Below are 21854 nucleotides of genomic sequence, written 5' to 3' on the forward strand. Positions count from 1 at the left end.
TCACTAAAACCTTTAGGGAAGGAAATCTGTCATCCTTACGTGGTCTAGACTACATGTGATTCGTGACAACAATGTGGTTGACTAAACTGCCCTCTGGACAATTAGGATGGGCAATAAGTGCTGGACTAGCCAGTGATTTTCACATCCTGTGAATACATATTTTTTAAAATGCTCAATTTTTGAGATGCAGAAATATACAAATGAGTGTGTAAAGAGCATAATGTTAATTTGTCAAACATGAATCAGGAAACTGGATAATAACTCAACTCAGCCAGTCATGAGCACAACAGAGGACAGGCTATGGTACACTTTCTGTATCCTTAACGCCTCTCTGGAACCCAAAAGGCATCACTCCAGGGTAGGATGGAATACAGTCTCTATTTGGCTGGATCAGTGCAGCTACAATATTATTCAAGTTTGAAACCATACGGAAGAAAGCCTCAGCTTGATTAATATATCAGAGACAAAAAAAACTGCAGATGCTGGAATCCAAAGTAGACAAGCGAGAGGCTGGAAGGTCACAGCAAGCCAGGCAGCATCGGAAGGTGGAGAAGTCAACGTTTCAGGAATGGAGGTAGGGGTTGGGGAAGCTACAGATGGGAGAGGGGTGGAATGGTGAGGTAAGTGATAGGTGAACTCAGGAGGTGGGTCTGACCTGATTGGTATACCATGCATTGTTCTAAATAGCCAGCACTTCCAGGTACTACAAAGACAGTATGACAGTATCATGTATCATCTGCAAGATGTCCTATCACAATTCCCAACGGACTCATTGACATCCTCTTTGAAATCACGAAACATTTGGGGAGTAGATGGATCAGAACGCCACAAACTCAACATTCCCCTCTAGGTCACACAGAGGACATAATGTTGACCATTCATACGTGATCATTATCAAAATTCTGGCATTTCGGACACTATGGAAGCACCTACACCCACAGCAGTTTAAGAAGGTAGCTCCCCACCACCTTCTCAAGGAAATGAAAAGGACTATCTCTTTTTTAATATGCAAATCCTGATTGCATTTGTTCAACTGCAATGTAACTCAATAATTTACAGGACTACTTTCTACCCCCCACTTCATAAAACTGCTTGATGTTGAATAGATTGGATGGTTAGATAATGGCATGTTTCTGTGCTGCTCAGTTCTATTTTAACTTTGATATTAAAATAATGCATATTTTAAATTGTTTAATCAAGGCCAATCTTCCCTTTGTTGTGTTTGGTTTTAAAGATTTACAATTTTAGAAACTACCTTGTCAGAAACACTACAATATATCCTGTAGAGACTGGTTTGAGTGATTATTTCAAACCTAGCTATTGACTCTAAACTGGGAAATGTGGCACACAGAATGGTAATGGCAGACTGAAGGAGACCATAGACTGGTGAAATGGGAATACAAGTAGCTGATGAATTTGAATTCAAAGAAGTGTGAAGTGGTTGGGCTTTTGTTGACTCGAGCAGTGGTACATGGGGGTACTAGTTGATCTGGTGTTGGATCTCTTTGTCACTAGTGACTTTTGGAATATTCATTATGTCAGATTGATGTGAGATTTGTTTTAGCAATAGTTGTGGACTGACCAACTCCTTGCACAGTCAATTAAAGAGATTTAAGATGGCTTTCAAATCCCCATGCAGAGTAAGTGATGATATTGCAGTCATCCAAATACAAAAGTGCTAATGTACAGATCAGTGGCTCATTGCAAGGAAAAGGAGCCCAGGAATGGCACTGTGTATCAGTGACACAGAGTATGGGTGATATTCCACCAGCGAAGCCCCTGCATCCTCCGAATTCATTGAATAAATATTAATATCCTTGAAATCGGACCTACAAGCATTCCAACTTCTTGTTAGCTCACACATTGTATTGTGAATAATGAACACTGACTATCTAATTAACAGGTATCAGAGAAGGAGTCAATGCATTTAATACTGACTCAAAATGTAGACATAGCTTCATTTGTACAGCAGTGTCGAAATGTTTTGAAAAATCCAGTGTCTGAGCAATTGATTGTATTGTGTTTTTATTCCACCCCCTCTTTTGTAGAGAACTCTCAAAGTTCAAAGCATATGTAAATCCCACTGAACTTAGAAGAGCATCTATCCACATTCTACTGTCAATGCTGCCTCTTCCCCATCACTTTGGGACAGTTAAAGCAGAGGTATGGTTCTTTATGCTTAAATGTTGTGAAGACTCCCTACTGGGTAGTGAAGAAAATAAAATGCCAACACAGATTTACTTCCTGATGAGTGGTGCACAACAGGCTTTGAATTTTATTGGAGAGAAATGTTGCTTTTGAAATGTTTAACTTGTCTTTGCTTCAGATGAGTTGCCTGTAGAACTCACTTTAAGCAATAAGGAATTTCTAACAATGCAGCATGACATTGAACCTCATGCAGAAGCTTTAGTTCTTGGGCAGAAAGGTTGCGTTAATTTTATACAAATTATATTTATTGTTATATTCTTTTACCTTTTAATGATTCCAGTTTGTATAGATCAGAAAGTTCCCAACTTTGATCCTCAGGTTTTGTTGCAGTAATTGACCTCAGCCGGACAGCGATCAGGAACCTGTAATTGCTCCTAGTTATGAAATAGAGACAGATTTCTGCTTCTGATTAACATAATCTCTGATTTTTTTTTTTAAAAGTATGGATGGGAAGGGCAGGGCTGTCCTTGGCTGCATCTTCTCACAGAATGAAAGCTCGCAAAAACACTCTGACTGTTTGGGGGGAGGGAATATCTGACATTCCAGGAAGGTCAGTCAAGTTGCAGCCAGTGCGAAAAAGGCAGTGATAACAATTCTGGAAAGGCAAGTTAAAATAAATAAAATTAACAGGATTATTAGCAGAGCCCACATGCTTTTCTTTTTTTTCTGTCTAGGTACTTTTGGAAGGAAAGTTCAGTAACGAAGATTCTTCATTACATGACAAGCCAGTTACCTTCCTCTCTCTGAAACTGCGGCTTGTCAATGTGTTAATTGGTGCCCTACAGACTGAAACCGATCCTAACAATACACAAATGATTTTAGGTTGGTAGGGATCCTATTTGGCTCATTACCAGATTTATAGCTGCTAAATATTTTAATCAGTTATCAAAAACGTTTTCCTTTCAGGTGCCATGTTAAATATTGTTCAAGATTCTGCACTTTTAGAAGCAATTGGTTCTCAGACAGAGCTGGTAAGTTAATGAACAGCTGTGGTACGTTTGAAACCTTTGAACAAGGCTATTGTAGATGATAAATTTTTCTTCTATAATTGCAAAATTTCTCCTTACTGAACATAACAGTCTTTGGGACATTTGCGTTCTCATCAGTTTAAATGCTTAAACCGGAAATGTTTGCATCTCTTGAATTCTGTGCTGTATATTTACAGAGTGTTGGTGATAGCACTCATGTGTCACTCAAGAGTCACAGTCGAAACAGCAGTGGTATCAGTATGACCAGCACGGGTAGCTCAGAGGCCACAACACCAGACAGTGAAAGACCAGCACAGGCTCTTCTGCGGGATTATGGTGAGAGATGTGTGATATTACAAACATATTCTGATTTTACTGTTCACCTTGATGAACTAAGTCCTGTTAAAAGCAAGCTGTTGGTTACTCTGGCATGTAATTATTTTGAGTATATTCTGTTACAAGTATAGAGCACCCAATTACTGTGCTGTAGTTTCTAAGCAGTTATGGGAATAACTTTTTGTCAGCAAATTCCCTAAGCAACAGTTGTATTCAGACATTTTTTTTTGTGAAGTACCAATGGTCCAAGTGCTAATCAAGCACCGAGCCTTTAATACAAGGCTAGAGGATTAATAAAAGCATGGGACTGCAATAACTGAAGGCAAGCAAAGAGATGTCTAAAGTCCAAACAATATAGTTTCAATAACCCATTCAGATTTTTACACACCTGTCATTTTTGTTGTCTTTTGATAGATGGGCTGAATGATGCTCATTGTTAAGAACAATACTGGATGAGGTTCCTGGAAATAACTGTTCCACTGACCACAAAGCTGAATTTTAGTCAGGCAAATTTCAGTATGCTGAAGGAGTTGCCTACTTATCTATCTTCTATCATTAAGAGGACAAAGCTGAAATGAAAGCTCTTTGCTTGATTCAAGCTGCTCAATCCTGGGTAAAATCAAAGGTGTGATGCAGATCAGATTGGTAGGGTTGATAGCTCTGTGTCAGACAAGTCCTATGCTAGAGGATTACATCAGTGCATTGTTGAGGATTTGTTGTAGTTTGTAGATGAGAGATAACTGTGGTGCCACCTATCCCCACTAGGGATATAAAAGCTGTCAATGCACTATTCAACGCAACAAAAGGAAAGGTCTCATGTCTTGTCTGTTAATTGGGTGCTGCATTTCCTACACTGTCACAGAGATGATGTTTCAAGAGGTATATCCTTTTGTGAATTATTTTGGATTGTCCTGAGAAAATGAGGCATGTTCCACAACTGGAAGGACTCCCTATCTAGTGTAGATTTAAATTCACTGGAAAAGAACAGTATCAGTACATTTATGTACAGTTTTAAGAAGTACACTCTAAATAGATTTAAGGAGAGATTTTGGAGGATTAAGAGCAGCCAAAGTGCTCCAATATCATCACTGAATTCAGTCCCTCCTGGTGTAGCTCCAGGTTTTCTGTTTGTAGAATGATTGTTTTTAAAGAAACTTTTGATAACAACTAGAGTCATGTATTGATGCTCTCAAGTGTGGGGATTGTCAGAATTACAACAAAGCATGTAGCTGCATCCCTAAGGACAATCGCTAATACTCTCTGGCCCAGTTGGTGTGATTCATATATCTAATTTTATTTTGTTTTCCTGAAATTCGCAATTTGTTCAACCTTTTCAAATGAAGTCAATTGGAAGAAAAATGTCTGCTGTCTAAGTGTGTGATTTTGATCATCGAAGAGAATGGTTTAATTTTGAAATGTTTAACTTGTCTTTGCTTCAGTATTATAGGGCCAGCTGCATTGCCTGTAAAACTAACTTTAAGCAATGAGGAATTTCTAACAATTCAGCATGGCATTGAACTGCATGCAGAAGCTTCATAATTACAATAAGTTCTTGCGCAGTAAGGTTGTGTGTAATCAGATGTGCAAAGCAGAATCACAATAAAAGAATTAACTTGAACAGTTGCAATGTATTGCATAGAGTTTGAAACCTAGTGATCTTGTGTCAGATCCTGTTACTTAGGAACTTTACATGTAGCTCCACATTATGTACGTGGCTTTAACATAGCTTTATGGTTTCAGATAGATGGTGCACCGAGTTCTTTGCATGAAGCTGATTTACTTGTCAGCACGAGAGGCGGTTGCAGCTTGCTGCATCATTTGGGCCTCGTGAGCATTAAACTATAATGCAATGAAGAATAGAAATGGGGCCCAAGGGATTCTGCAGTTCTGTTGGCAAATTGCGATGGATTTATTTAATTTGGAAAAGCATTTATGTGGATTCAGCAGTAGTTAAATCTTCCAGGGTGCCTTTGAGCTGTTGAAAGTTTGAGATCTGATGCACATTCATTGTGGTCTCTCAGTCATTTAAAGAATGTCACAAACTGAATCACTTCCGTAAATGTAGTGTCACTGTTGACAAAGCACAGCGGGAAATGTTTTATCTCAGAAGGACATTTTTAGTAATTGCAGCTCATGACTTTCAAAATGTTTTGCTTTAAATTTTCACCAAATCCTGTGAGGTATTGAGTGAAATATATATCAGTATGTTTCTTTCTTTTAAAGAAAGCTGCAGTTTTGAAACGATTCTGTGAAGAGAGAGAGATTGAAAGAAAATGTGTCAATTATTGTATAATCAAGTTTTGAGAAGATTTATTGGTCAGGTTGAGGTTCTGGATGTAGGTTTGCTCGCTGAGCTGGAAGATTCATTTTCAGACATTTTGTCACCCTACTAGGTAACATCTTCAGTGAGTCTCTGGTGAAACACTAGTGTTGTGACCTGCTTTCTATTTATGTGTTTAGGTTTTCTTAAGTTGGTGGTATCACTTCCTGTGGTGATGTAATTTCCTATTCTTTTTCTCAAAGGGTGGTAAATGGGGTCCAAGTCGATGTGTTTGTTTTTAATTCCAGTTGGAATGCCATACTTTTAGGAATTCTTGTGTGTGACTCTGTTTGGCTTGTTCTCGGATGGATGTGTTGTTCCAGTCAAAATGGTGTCCTTCCTCATCTGTATGTAAGGATACTAGTGAGAGAGGGTCATGTCTTTTTGTCTAGTTGATATTAGAACATGTTTGAAGTCTGTGTTGGAGTGACCTTGCTTATCATAGTATGGAACTGTCCCACAGAGGTAAATCATTTGAGCATATAGGATTATGTTTAAAACTGCTTTATGCTGAATGGTTTTTCATTATCAATAACAAAAGCAAATGCATTGTATCCAAGTTTGCCCTTTCACAAATCTGATAACAGGACAAGGAAGGCAATAAGAACTTCTGTCTTCTTGGCTGCACTCCATTAGCTAAATAACAACGTTTTCTTTTGTGCTGAAACCATTTTTCCCAATTTTTAATTGTTTTAGAAATTTTAATTGTTCTAGAGACAGCAAAAATATCAAAGGCCTAGAGAAAGCAACAATAATATGAAAGGCCTACATTGGGTTAAAAATCTCCATCTAAAATCACATTTCATTGCACTGTGTCTTACCTTTTGCTCCATTATTTAGTTGTATGCTATTTTCCTCTTCCATTTGGTATCTGTATAGAGCTGAGTTACCCTTTCCCTTTCAAGAAACGCCTGCTAACTTAAAGGATGTAACCTTTTTATCTTTTATCATTTTATTCATTTTTTTAAATCAGCTTTTTTTTTAATCAGCACTCTGTTTAACTTAAAAGTTTAGTGACATTTAAATGAGACCCCAGATAATAACATTAAATGTGGTATGGACCCCTGAAAGAAAACAGGAACTATTCATTTTCCACATCTGCTAAAACTTAACAGACTTGAAAGCTAAGGATGCTCATTTTAAAACTATTAAAATTGCACTTGTGCTTTTCTGCAGATTCTGATCATGAATAATCTCCAGAAAACCAAGTTTAGCATGTTGGTAGTTGTTTAAATTCCATGTAGACTGAACCCATGACCTTGCCATCACACTGCTGTCAGCTTCCTTAGACCTGACAAAGATGGATCTTAGCCCTTGCACAGGAATTCCTCCACCACACACTGGGTGGGGCTGAGAGAGCACTCTTGTGATGAGACCATAGATACCAAGGCTGCCAAGTAACAATTGCAGCCCAAGCTAGCTTTATTGAGTCTTTTGAAGAAGTAATGAAGAGAATTGATGAGAGTGGAGTGGTGGACATGAGCTATATGGACTTCAGTAAGGCATTTGACAAGATTCCTCATGGTAAACTGGTTAACAAGGTTAGATCACATGGATTACAGGGAGAACTAGCCATTTGAATGCAGAACTGGCTCAGAGGTAGAAGACAGAGGGTGGTAGTGGAGGGGTTGCTTTTCATCCTGGAGGTCTGTGACCAGAGGTGTGCCACAAGGTTTGGGAATAGAAGTTGGGAGGTTATGTGGCAGCTGTACAGGACATTGGTTAGGCTACTTTTGGAATACTGTGTGCAGTTCTAGTCTCCCTGCTGCATGAAGGATGTTGTGAAACTTGAAAGGGTTCAGAAAAGATTTACAAGAATGTTGCCAGGCTTGGAAGGTTTAAGCGATAAGAAGAGGCTGAATAGGCTGGGGCTATTTTCCCTGGAGCATCGGAGATGAGGGGTGACCTTTTAGAGGTTGATAAAATCATCAGGGGCGTGGTTAGGGTACTTAGATAAAGTATTTTCCCAGGGGAGTGGGAATCCAAAACTAGAGGGCATCGATTTAGGGTGAGAGGGGTAAAATTTAAAAGGGACCCAAGGGGCAACTTTTTCACGCAGAGGGCGGTGTGTGTATGGAATGAGCTGTCGGATGAAGTGGTGGAGGCTGGTGCAATGACAACATTGAAAAGGCATCTGCGTGGAGTATATGAATAGGAAGAGTTTAGAAGGATATGGGCCAAGTGCTGGCTAATGGTAGGAAATGAGGTTAGGATGTCTAGCCAGGATGGATGATGTGGACTCAAGGCTCTGTTTCTGTGCTGTACATTTCTGTGACTCTATGCACATAGACATGAATAGACTGGAGCCTCAAAGATGACCTGGAATTAATTAAATTAGTTTGTTGTGGACACCACCTCAACCCACGAGCTCAACGCAAATGTCTCAGTGAACAGACTTGGCCAAAATGCACAGAGTTAGTGGCATATGTCTATGACGGATATTCCTCAGAACCTTACATTAAACCCACAGTCCTGCATTCTCCTGGTTTGCTCTTATTCCCCGTTATCTTTGCTTTAACAAAATCAAAGTGTGCATTTCTCTCAATTTAAAAAGGAAGAGAGATTACATTTTTATAAAGCGTGTTTTTTAGCCTAAGGATATTCAAAAGAACTTGGCTTTGTGCATGGGAGATCATGCATCATAAGTTTGTTAGAGTTCTTTGGTGAAGTGACCAGGAATATTGACAATAGAAAGGTGGTAGACGTAGTCTATATGGATTTCAGTAAGGCCTTCAGTAAGGTTCCACATGGTCACCTGCTCTGGAAAGTTAGATCGCATGGAATCCAGGGGGCACTGGCAAATTGGATACATAATTGGCCTGTTGGTAGGAAGCAGAGAGTAATAGTGGAAGGATGCTTGTCAGACTGGAGGCCTGTGACTAGCTGAGTACCTTGGGCCTATTGCTGTTTGTTCTCTATATCAATGATTTGGAAGAGATTATAGAAGGCATGGTTAGTAAGGTTGCAGATGATATTAAAATAGGTGATATCATGGACGGTGAGGAAGGTTATCGGAAATTGCAGCAAGACCTTGATCAGCTGGGGAAGTGGGCTGGGAAATGGCAAATGGAATTTAATATAGGCGGCGGCACAGTGGTTAGCACTGCTGCCTCACAGCGCCTGTAGACCCGGGTTCAATTCCCGACTCAGGCGACTGACTGTGTGGAGTTTGCACGTTCTCCCCGTGTCTGCGTGGGTTTCCTCCGGGTGCTCCGGTTTCCTCCCACAATCACAAAGATGTGCGGGTCAGGTGGATTGGCCATGCTAAATTGCCCGTAGTGTTAGGTAAGGGGTAAATGTAGGGGTATGGGTGGGTTGCGCTTCGGCGGGTCGGTGTGGACTTGTTGGGCCGAAGGGCCTGTTTCCACACTGTAAGTCTAATCTAAAAAAAAGTGTGAGATCTTGCATTTTGGAAAGTCAAATCAAGGTAGGGGTTTCATGGTGAGTGGCACAGCCTTAAGGAGTGTCGTGGAACAGAGGGACCTTGGAGTTCAGGTGCACAGTTCTCTGAAAGTGGGGACATAGACAGGGCAGTGAAAAAGGCTTTTGGAACACAGACCTTCATTAGTCAAGGCATTGAGTATAGAAGTTGGGAAATTATGTTGCAGTTATACTGGATGTTGATGAGGCTGCACTTTAAGTATTATCCTCAGTTTTGGTCACATTGCTACAGGAAGGAGGTTATTAAACTGGAAAGAGTGCAAAATGAATTTACAAGAATGTTGGCAGAACTCAAGGGTCTGAGTTATAGTGAGGTTAGACAAGGTAGGACTTTTTTCTGGAGAGCTTTGAAGACTGGGATGGGGAATCTTTATAGCAGTGTTTAAAATCACAAGAGGCATGAATAGGATGAATGCACTCAGTCTTTTTCCCAGGGTTGGGTAAGAGAGGACTAGAGGGCATCAGTCTAAAGTAAGAGGGAAAGGATAAAAGGGAACCTGAGGGGCAACATTTTTATACCGAGGGTGGTACGCATATGAAATGAGCTTTCAGCAGAAATGGTTGAGGTGGGTACATGAACAATATTTAAAAGGCATTTGAATAAAAACATGGACAGGAAAGGATTAGAAGGATATGGGCCAAGTGCAGGGAAATGGAGTTAGTGTGGATAGACATTTTGGTCAGCATGGGCCAAAGGGCCTGCCTCTGTGCTCTATGACTCTATTACTCTATAACCTCACAACCAGTGAGGAATTTCTGAAATATAATTGTCATTGTTTTGTAAGAAACCATTCACTATATAGCAAGCTTTCACAAACAGCAATAATAATTGCATGTTAATGTTTTGCACAATGTTAGTTGAGGGTCAAATTCTGACCAGTGTGCACAAGTTTTCCCTCACCCCTTTGAACTAGTGCTAACCCCTCTCCCCAGTACTGTGCTAAACGGATAACTGGATATCCGCCTCAGTGCCAACAACTTCATACCAGGTTCAGAAATATTTGAAACTGTCTAGTGATTGTTCTTGTGAAGGGCCTGTATCAGGTTTATTCGCCTAATTCCCCCCACCCCCACCCCTGCCACCATCTTGACTTTCTTAGTTGAGAAAGTAGTTTGCATCAACTGTACTAAAGAAAGTGTCCAATTATGTGAGACTGACTTGTAGAATTCTGTGAATGCCGATTCCTTGTTGAATGTTTTCCATGACAAATTTTAAAATGCCTGAAATGACTGACCAACTGAAATAGTCATTTCATGTAACATATATATAAACAGCATTGTACTATTGCATGTTGAGTTAATTTTGTTCTTTGTTTTGTATGTCTCCCTTCCCAATAGGTTGTCCAGGTATTTGTGTCATGAAAACTATTTGTCAAATCGAATTCATATGTCAATTGTGTTTATCACCATACAAATTAAATTTCCTGTTTTAAAGAGTACAAAGTATACACACATTTTAAATAATGCTTTGTATTTGATTGGCACTTAATAAATCTATATCCCTTTAACTGTTTTACTTTGCTTTTTCATTCCAAATTTTACGTTCTTTCTACACTAGCTACATGTGGATTCCTTTTTGCCTTCATGGCTAACTTTTTTGGGGGGTCTGGGCATTACTTACAGCCCCTTGTCCCAGATTTGTCAATCCTCTGCATCTGTGTGAAACAGAGGTTGAAGAACTTTTGTTGCACTAATTTAAATATTACCTCAACAAATAGAATCAAGATTATTTTTGTTTGATGGAAAGAAGAAGAACATTTATTCATTCCTTTAACATCTTGGACCACAAATGGAATTGTACCAACATTGCATACTTTTAATGGTTTTAATTTAACCTATTTTTCTAATTACCTTGTTCATAGATAGTATTAAGCACCTCCAGAGCAAGTGGTACTTGAGTCCCAGGGGTATTGGCACTATCACTGTGTGCCACAAGAGGGTCCCTAAATTATTCAGTGACCTTTCTCTATTTGTTAATGGGATCTAAATAGTGTTGGTTAAGCCAGCATTTGTTGCCTTTCCCTCATTGCCCTGGAGCAGATGATGGTGAGCTATCTCCTTGCACTGTTGCAGACCTTGGGGCTTGGAGCCATCAACAATGCTGTCAGGGTTCAAGTTCCAGGATTTTGACCCAATGTCAGTGAAGAAATGGGGATAAGTCCAAATCAAAATGCCTAGGAAGCATAGGACCCAGGTGATTATCATTTCTGACTCTCTTTATAAAATCTTTTTCATGAAATAGTATGGTGCTAAATACATGATGACTTAATTGAATTTGATTGGTTCTGGGCTCATTTTACTATTAATTGACTATTGCTGGCTTTCTGTAGAACTGAAAGGCTGTTCAGATGGTAATGTGTGACTTGAGGTGTTTCAATACAGATTCCATTGACTTTTATGAACCACAGGAATTCAAGTTGAAATATAAATGTTATTTTGTCTGTGTGTTCCCATAATTTGGTCATTAGCTGAATACAGGTTTGAGAGTTTCTGGCATGAGATTTTAATCAACTTATTATGACACACCTCAGGGGTAAGTGGGGTTTGTGAACCTTCTGCCCCAGAGGTAGAGAGATTACCACTGCACCACAAGATCTCTCTTCCCCCTCCCTCAAGCAGTTCAAACGCAATGAAGGAGGACAAGATTGATGTGATTTTTCTGGAATGCTTAGGACAAAATCTGCTTGGACTCCTGTTTCTAATTAGTATCCCCCAACAAGGGTGCACTTGTACCAGAACTAGTTGAAAATGCATAAGCATGCGCATGCACATACTGGCTGTAGCTGGAAATGTGTGTATACATGTTTATGTGCTTATTGGTTTGTGCCTGGTCTAACTGGGTGGTGCTTATATCAGGCCTAACTGCGATTGCATTCCATCTGAATGTCCCTATACGGCCTTTCCAAGTTGGTGTGAAAAATAAAACCTAAAGTGAGAGGGCAGCAAATATTTTGCATTTATATCACTCTTTTAAAAACCCAAGATACGCAACAATAAAACTTTCTCAATGTTCATCTCGTGCTATCCCTTCCAACAAAAACAAAATTTGATCAGATCAGAATTCCCTGAGACTGCATCTTTCCATGGCAATTCCAACTGCAATTCTTGGAATAATTTGCTGCTGGGAACACACATCCTTTGCATGCTGTGTTTGAAGGTATTGCCTTCCTGTCCAAATCTTTCACATATGTGCAGTGTGAAATACTCACACCAAACTGGAATGTTTTTCACAAATGTTTGTCATCAACTGCTTGGAAGCATTTCCCACCATAGTGTGGGACTACATTGGATTCATTAACCTGCACCCAGCATATCCATTTCCATCTATACAATCAAAACAGTCCCTTTGATATAAAGTTAAGCATTGAATTATGATAAAGTGACAACAATTAATCAAGGCTGAATGCCCTATTCCTAATTCTTGTGTGTATGGCACCAGATATAGTGCCAGAGCCTACCTCTCCCGTTTCAGTCCCACACGCTTTATTGAAGTTGCCGACTGTGCGTGATACAATGACCCATTGATAGAAGTCTGGTAGTAATGTGAACGAGCATGATCCACTGGATGTCAAGATGTTCAATTCTCCCTTCTCCCTTTGAGAGTTCTGACACTGGTATATTTTTGATACATCCTTATTTAGAAAGGAACTTACCAACCATCAAGCAAAAGGGGGAATTTTAAAATTCACACTCAAGTGGGCAAGCCTTCCCACCATATCCCTGAAAATAAAGTTTTTAAAGCAAGTGTAACCTTTCAATTATAGAATGGTTTCCAAAATGTATTGTCTTGATCTTTAAATCTGTTATGAAACACTTTAAAGATTTATTATTGATATCTATCAGAAACATATATTGAAATTATCATGATCATTTGCTGTGTTGTTACTGAACAGTACCTTGATGGTTCTTCTACTTGTTCACACAAGTCTACATATAAACAATGTACAGTCACTGACTGCTGTATATGTTTACCTGTCATTTAGGACAATTGTTTTACTTCCAAATCACCATTATTATTGGGTAGAAAATGTCTGCTAGCATTCTGATTGGGATATTTGGTACATTACATTGGAGCTGTCCAGTGAAAAGCATATAATAATTTAGCCAAAGTCTAATTTTTTTGAATTGGTGCATTCTGCAGTGAAGGAGTGCAGCTTGTAATTAGACTCCACAATGATCATCCTTTAGGCCATTTCATCCCATTCTACCAGTAACAGCCCAACAATCTGTTCAATATAGCTTAAATGCCTAATTCTGTTATGATGTTCTCCATAGTCACATTTCCTTCTCAAAGACATAAATATTGGCCACCTGTGTAGTTGCCACCTGTGAAACTATGCCCCGAAGGAACAGGCAGATGAGTAAACTCCTTCATAGGAAATCTGAAGAGGAATAGTGGTTGTGAACAAGAGCAAGGCACCTTTTCTGGTCATAGCATCACTTTCATTGTAACTGGTCACACAGCTGAGAATACCAGTTTGAGTGTTTTGAAATTCCCAAAGATAAGAATTGTAATGCAAATCGTGCAAGATCCGGATTAAATTTGAGGAGTGATTGGCTTCCTCCAGTTCCTGTGTTCCTGCACTGAATTCTCACTATATTTCTTGGAGCTAAGATTCTGTCAGACAATGATTATAGTGAAGTTTTTGGCCCATGATTTGGCTTAGGGAGGGATCATTCTCATTATAAAACAAAGTCTTTTTATTATTAGGTTATTAGCCAGGCTCGTATCCTGGAACTGGGTGCCTATTCCCTTATTAATATTATTGTTGCTCAACTTTTGAAATACTTTATCTGTACCCTTCAATTTCCACAAAATTCCCCACCCTTTGTTTCACTGTTAACAACTCATTCCTACAATATTAAATCATTCTGTGTAATCGTTTAGGTGAAAAACGATGGGGGTAATTAATATGATTTTGGCCATCTTCAATCATGCATTTTCGGGCCTTTGAGCTCTTGAACACTGGATTGAAAAGTTTTTTTCTCTGACAAAAGAATTATGTTTATCCAAACCAGCCCTGCAAGTTGCATTTATATTTCCATCTGTGCTATTTGGTGCAAAATTGGTCTGTAAAATGTTACACTTTGTCCCACATTGTTGATATGAAGACTTGAGTTCTTTCATTCTACTGCTGTTGTTAATGACTACCAAATCAACACAGCCTCATTGCTACTGGGATGGAGCAGTTTTCCTTTTTGATTGTTCTTTACTGCATGGGTGGTGAGTTTGTGCTTGTTTTGATTGCTTTGCTTGTAGTTACTAATGCCTAGTTGTTTTCCCTCCCCGTGGTATATGGTATTGGGGTTATATCATAGCTCTTCATACAGATACAGCATCGGGACTACTGATTCGCAGTATCCATTTGGTGACACAGCGACTGAACTCCCAATGGAGACAGGACATGAGCATCTCGTTGGCAGCACTTGAATTGCTCTCCGGGTTAGCCAAGGTACAGTGGTGGTTAAATTTTATTTTTATTTTATACTTAATTTAACAAACCAACTGAGTGTGGACACAGCTGACCACTTGAACATATTAAACAAGCTATTGTTATAAGTGGAAAGACTCAGAGTTGTTAGGTAAAAACAGAGTCTTTTAGTTGAAGTGTCTTCAAATTGTAAAGAATTGCTGGTTATGATGTTGCTCTTTGAGATCCAAAGAATGAGTGGGTTTGAGTTGTACAAAAAAAAAATTCAAGATAGTTTTCTGTTGATATTTCTCAAAATATGAGCAATAGGTAAAACTATCTTTTTAAGCTACGACTAACATGATGCTTCCATCAAGCCAAAATGATGTTCTGCCTATCATACAAATGAGTAACTTGTCAAATGAATTTCCATGCCAGTGAAAATCTGGGTCTGTAGGTTGTACACTCAAAACATTCAAATAAGTTCTGCCCAGTTCGTAAGATGTCCACGTTCTTACGGTGTCAAGAACATTTTCTTAAAACAAGGTTTTTCAGCACATTAATATTGTGAGGTGATCCAGAAAAGCGCGTCTCAGTAATGCACAATAGTTATATATCTGAGTTCTGCAAGTGATAAATTCCTTCAGATAATTTGTGCTGGTTTGCACAAATGATCATTTTGGATCTCTGGGACCATGAGGACTTTGAGCAGTTTTTAAATCCATCAATCTGTCATACACAAAAGATAAAAGGCGCATGTTTCAATTTGACTCAAATCCAGAAGGAAAACTGAGAGAAAATTTAAGACACAAAGTAGAAATGTGATGAATGAATTCCTTTATCAATCAGAAAGCAAAACTTAAGTTACTTTCTGTGGGCATCTAAAAACTAGGGTGCCAGTCAAGTGGGCTGGCATGTTTATGGTGGCATTGAGTTTCACAATATTGTTAGAACTGATTTTGAAATCTAAATAAAGCAATTAAAATGAGCAAATGGACAGAATTTTCCTAGGTGACGAAGCAAGAAAAGGGGCGAAATCAAAATGCACTCAACTCAGCGCTGGAATCAGTTGGGTTAATTCAAAGCAATATTGTTTCAATTCTTATTGGAGAGAGGTTCACTAGCCCCACATGGTGGTACATGATGGAAAGTGGAGTGTGCTCCTTTCCTGATCAATCCTCACCATGACCCACTCTGAGAACTTTACTGACAGTAAAAATGGCTTCAGACAGGCTTCCCACCACAAAGGGAGCAGCAAATTTGAAGATTCGGCTGCTATATCAGGGGCCATTTCACCAGGCTTTAATGACATTTTGCCGAAAGCCAGTATGACTGTGGGTTTGGGGGTTTATACAGGGTGTGTAGCTGTCTGGGTTTAGGGATGGGCCTTTCCTTTCTTGGGTCATCAGCCCCCTTGGAGTACTTTATTCAGCAGTTGCTGCCTGTGCAATCAAGAAGGACATCCTATCGCATGACCATGCCAGTTACCAGCTGCTGCAGAGGATTAGGCTCATTCTCATTGCTTTTTCTAGATTTTAAAAAGCCTGGAGAAACATTTTTATTTACATAGATTTTCCTTTACAGCTTCACCAACTTCAGCCTCCTTTTCCTGATCTTGCTCGCAATCCTTTTCATGATCTCCAAAACAGATATAAATGATTTGTTCTTTAAAACAGGTAAAAGTGAGCGTGGATTCAACAGATCGAAAACGTGCAGTTAGTTCAGTGTGCAGTTACATCGTGCACCAATGTAGCAGACCGGCTCCATTTCATTCCCGAGATCTGCACTCCATGATTGTTGCAGCCTTCCAATGTCTCTGTGTCTGGCTCACAGAGCATCCGGATATGCTAAATGAAAAGGTATGTTTGGTTTGCATATCTTACTGTGGGCTTTAATAGTAGTTTGATGTGTTGAGTCTTTCCTGCCCTTCATTCTCCCCTTTCTCATCTCAGCTCTGCTTCTTCAAACCAACCATCATCATCTCGAGTTGGGGATTTGTTATTCAGTGTTACACTTGTAAGTTCAAAAGCCAAAAGATGTCCCAGATTTGCTAGAAAATCACAAGTGAAACTTCATCCTACTGTACAGTCGGAACAAAGATTAGAACTTTGACATTAGATGAAGGGAATAATCAAAATAATGTGCCTTGCATCAACACCCTTTACTGAAAATTTAATCTGGCCCATTTAAGAGATTGAGTGAGAAGTGCACGAGGTTGACTTAACTTAGGAAGTCTGTCTCTTTCAGTCTAACAATCTTCATGCTTTCTTAGGATTGTCTGATAGAGGTGCTGGAGATTGTTGAACTGGGAATCTCGGGGAGCAAGTCTAAAACCAGCGATCAGGAGGTGCGGTACAAGGGAGATAAGGAACCAAACCCTGCTTCGATGAGAGTAAAGGATGCTGCTGAGGCTACACTGACATGGTAGGACATAGCTTAATTCAGGGCAATACTGCCCAAATTAATTCTAAGTGATTCTCTGATATTCTTTCGAGAAGGAATGCCATCACCCTTACTTAATCTCAGTCCCAAACTAGAACAGCACTCTGGCAAATAAAACCATGAAAATATGAAATATTCTATCAAGCTTCCTATCCAGTGGCTTGATGGGTGAAATGGGACCAGTAAGTGCTGGTCTTGCCACTGACAACCACATTCTACATGAAAAATTTTCAAAGGAGAAAAATTTCATTTCGATTGATAGACATTGAGTGCTGAGTTTCCCAATATTACTGTATTCCCTACGCCAATTGAAGGGAATTAGACTGCTGTCTGAGTAGGAAGAGGCTCGGGGGTTAAGTGAAGGAAACAGGAGAATAGAGTAAGTGAGATGTTGGATGAAAGAGTTGGCACCGTTGTGATGGGCTGAATGGCCACCTCCTACAACTGAGACAATTTTGTGCTGCATTAGTGACTGCATTTCAGAAGCATTTTGTTAGTTGTGAAGTTCTTTGTGACATCCTAAGGAAATACTAGGTGCAAATATAAATGCAAGTTCTTTCTGATTGTTGTTATTTTCTATGTCTTAATAGAAGAGCTAAAAATAGATGAGATCAGTCAGACCAAAGAGACCTGAATTTTGTTGACAATGCTGGCTGCTTAAGGTTAAGCTTTTTTTATTAATGTAGATTTATATTAACTTGTATGCTGCTTTTCAAATAGGTGTGTGTATATAAAGATATAATGGATATTATTGATTTTTTTTGTTTTCAGTATAATGCAGTTGCTTGGAGCATTCCCTTCTCCAAGTGGCCCTGCCTCACCATGCAGTCTTCTCAATGAAGAAACACTGATCAAGTACTCCAGGCTGACGTCAACCAGCAAGAACCATTTCCGGTACTTTGTCTTGGATAACAGCATCATCTTAGCAATGTTAGAGCAGCCACTGGGCAATGATCAGAGTGAGTTCACAATCTCTTTCTAATCCAGTGCTTTGTATTTATGATTTGCTAAGGAGCAGGAATTTCAGTTACTCAAAAACAATGCCTACTTCTCTTTGTAACTCAACCCTGACATTGGCAGAAGCTTAAAGATCTTTCTTTAAGACTATTTTAACCAACTTAGTACAAACTCTTCAAGGTCTGAATTGGTTCATGGCCTTCTATGGGCCCACTGCACTGGAGGGAGCACAAGATCCAACTTCTGTCTCAACTTTGTAATTACAAGAGGCTGGTAGCACAGTGGCTCAGTGGTTAGCACTGCTGTCTCACAGCCCCAGGATCCCAGGTTCGATTCCAGCCTTGTGTGGAGTTTGCACATTCTCTCAGTGTCTGCGTGGGTTTCCTCCAGGTGCTCCAGTTTCTTCCCACTGTCCAAAGATGTGCAGGTCAGGTGAATTGGCCATGCTAAATTGCCCGTAGTGTGAGCTGCATTAGTCAGAAGGAAATGGATCTGGGTGGGTTACTCTTTGGAGGGTCGTTGTGGACTTGTGGGGCCAAAGGGCCTGTTTCCACACTGTAGGGAATCTTAGAAAAACACTGGGGCAGCACAATGGAAGTCAATGTAGTAACATCCCTGGGTGCCAGTGCTCAGCCATGATTAACTCTAACAGAATTTGTAATGATCCAATGCAGTAAGACAATATTCAACTTAATAATTTCAGAGAGAGCAATTCCAAGAAAATAATGGAGGCTGTGCTCAAAAATAAAATCTGTGATGAAAGCAAAGACATACATTGGCCACAGTGTGAAAATGCAGATTAAGTGCAGACTTAATAAATGTAGCTCTAAATAGGTAAACAAGGAAACGAAGCAATGAAGGAATGAAAATCCTACTTTACTGAAACCACTGGGGTGGGGGGAGAATCTGAAAACCGCAAAAATCTAGCGGTCTCCTAGGATAGCAATAAGCACTGTTGTTGCTGCCAAATGCAGCAGTAAGCAGTTCTTTGAGCTTAACAGCAAGAGGATTAACACAGAAATAGATCCATTGAGGAGGCAACAGAGTTGAACGAAAAGCAGCGAACATTCCAAATGATTATTTTCTAGACCTGTTCATAGGGAAAGGTACTAATCATGAGAGATATATTTTAGAACATAAGGAAAGAGTAAGAAAATGGAGCTAAGAGGTTGCTCTTTCTCTGAGACAGTGCTGTTGCAATGAGGTGTACAATTCTGTGGTTCCTTCCATTGCCACAGGGCTTATCAACTCCATCCCTCCTCTCCTCCCTGTCCTTGTTGCACAATTCCTTCTAAGTGCTGGTTTACTGTGTAATCAGACAAAAAGTGTGGTGCTGGAAAAGCACAGCAGGTCAGGCAGCATCCGAGGAGCAGGAGAGTTGACCTTTCAGGCATAAGCCCTTCATCAGGAATTCTGTAGTCAGCCAGTCTTAGCGCTAGAAACCTGTGGCAGCTACCTTCACTGAGCTGAGCTCAGTAATTTTCATTTGCAACTTGATCTTGAAATCCTGAGATCTGAATTGTGTCGTTGCCTTGTCTCTCAAGGCTTTAATCAAAACAGCTTGTTCGTTTTCAGAGTTTGCATTACACAAACATCTGGCAGCTTTAAGCTAAACGCACATTAAATGTTGAGAATCAAAAAAAGAAGTATTTTTAGCCTTCAGCTGCTGGCTGGGAATTGTTTTAGTGATTTACGCTGGTCATCTCTTCTGTCAGGGCAATGTCTCAGGTATAATCGACTCTTGGGCTTTTGTGAATCAATGCTTGTCTTACCCTAAAACAGCTTGAAAGCATTGACAGTGTGCTTGGAAGTTTTCTGATGCTGTCAGCTGCTCCAGTCACTGCTTTATTCTCAGGGTGTCCCATACAGCAAGTAATTTATAAATGTCAGGTCACAAGAAACTGTGGCCTTAAAACTCAATATTCAGTCCACAGCTCTATAAAAATGAAAGGGCATTAGGTTGTGTATCTAATTTCTGTCTTTAAAATAAAGTGGAAGAATAGCTATAAATGTTGGAAATACACTGTTACTCCAACTGAGACAGAGAGAAAGAGATTTTAATCAGTAACCGAATCAAAGTTTATGGGGCAAAGGCAGGAGAATGGAGTTGAGGATTATTTGATCAGCCTTGATCTTACTGAATGGCAGAGCAGACTCAATGGGCTTTGTAGCCCCTACATCTTATGGGACCTATGAGGAGAGAACGGGTTGCCTTTTTAGAAAATGCTTTCCCCCTCCCTGTTGTATTTATCATATAACCCACAATGTTGAGGGATAGTACCAATATTTCAGAATACTGACGATGGGAAGCTAAGTACAGCATCTGCAGCATGTGAAGGGGTTGGCAGCCAATTGGAGAAAGGAAAATTTCGCTAGTGGAAAAGAATGTTTTACACAAGCGCTGCCTAACATTTTTTGGGGAACATCTTTTGGTTGTTTTCTCCACAGATCCTTGCCCTTCAGTTACTGTCCTGATCCGGGGAATGTCTGGGAGACATGCATGGACCATGCAACTGTATCATCAGCCGAGGGGGTCTCGAGCAAGCCAAAAGGTTTGAATTCAATGCGATAATACTATATTACCTGATGCCTCAATGTTTTATTCCATGATCAGTCCAACTAAGATTTATGCTGTTACTGAAAAATCAAATTGACCTTTTAGATAAAAGCAATTATGTCAACAACTTCTGTTAATTTTGGAATGACAGCAACATTCCGTTATTAGCATATACTGAAGCTTCTGCGCACACAGTAGGGCAGATGAGTTGCATAGTAGTGTTCTGTGCCAAAAGTGGCAACTAATTCAGTTCACTCCACATGATATCAAGAATTGGTTGGAGGCACTGTATACTGCAAAGGCTGTGGGCCCTGCCAACATTTCAGCAATACTACTGTAAACATATGCTCAAGAATTCCCGCTCCCGTAGCCAAAGTCTTCCAGTACAGTTACAACACTGACATCTACTGACAATATGGAAAATTGCTGAAAATATGTTGCTGGTTAAAGCACAGCAGGTTAGGCAGCATCCAAGGAATCCTGATGAAGGGCTCTGGCCCGAAACGTCGAATTTCCTGTTCCTTGGATGCTGCCTAACCTGCTGTGCTTTAACCAGCAACATATTTTCAGCTCTGATCTCCAGCATCTGCAAACCTCACTTTTTACTCGAATATGGAAAATTGCCCAGTATGTCCTGTACACAAAATGCAGGTATGGATTGAGCTGCCAGAGGATGTGGTGGAGGCTGGTACAATTGCAACATTTAAAAGGCATCTGGATGGGTATATGAATAGGAAGGGTTTGGAGGGATATGGACCAAGTGCTTGGGTTGGGATATCTGGTCGCCATGGACGGGTTGGACTGAAGGTTCTGTTTCTGTGCTGTACATCTCTATGACTCTATGACAAATCGAATCCAGCCAAGTACCACCCCATCATCTTCTTTCGATCATCAGTAAACTGATGGAAGGTGTCATCAACAGTGCTATCAAGCAGCACCTGCTCAGTGACGCCCAGTTTGGGTTCCCAAAGGGCCACTTAGCTCCTGACCTCAGTACAGCCTTGGTTCAAACATGGACAAAAGAGCTGAATTCCAGAGGGGAGGGGAGAGAGACAGCCCTTGAAATCAAAGCTGTATTCAACAGAGTGTGGCATCAAGGAGCCCTAGCAAAACCCCTTGGGGTCAGTGGAAATCGCGGAATGTTCTCCATGGGATGAAGTCATACCTGGCACGTAGGGAAGATGGTTATGGTTGTTAGAGGTCTGTCATCTCAG

General features: G+C 40.0%; 1 protein-coding gene across 8 annotated transcripts in view; it reads left to right on the top strand.

Moving 5' to 3' along the window:
• Window positions 1–21854, top strand: part of ralgapb (Ral GTPase activating protein non-catalytic subunit beta) — a 143325-nt gene that overhangs the window by 83697 nt on the left and 37774 nt on the right. For all 8 annotated transcript variants that reach the window (XM_060836570.1, XM_060836572.1, XM_060836573.1 and 5 more), the window contains 9 exons: window positions 2049–2163; window positions 2883–3030; window positions 3115–3179; window positions 3374–3512; window positions 14593–14726; window positions 16361–16543; window positions 16957–17108; window positions 17898–18085; window positions 20532–20635. In XM_060836570.1, coding sequence (XP_060692553.1) covers window positions 2049–2163; window positions 2883–3030; window positions 3115–3179; window positions 3374–3512; window positions 14593–14726; window positions 16361–16543; window positions 16957–17108; window positions 17898–18085; window positions 20532–20635 — 1228 coding nt within the window. The remainder of the gene's footprint in view (window positions 1–2048; window positions 2164–2882; window positions 3031–3114; window positions 3180–3373; window positions 3513–14592; window positions 14727–16360; window positions 16544–16956; window positions 17109–17897; window positions 18086–20531; window positions 20636–21854) is intronic.

Source organism: Hemiscyllium ocellatum, chromosome 15 (genome assembly GCF_020745735.1).
Source record: "Hemiscyllium ocellatum isolate sHemOce1 chromosome 15, sHemOce1.pat.X.cur, whole genome shotgun sequence".
Taxonomy (NCBI): domain Eukaryota; kingdom Metazoa; phylum Chordata; class Chondrichthyes; order Orectolobiformes; family Hemiscylliidae; genus Hemiscyllium; species Hemiscyllium ocellatum.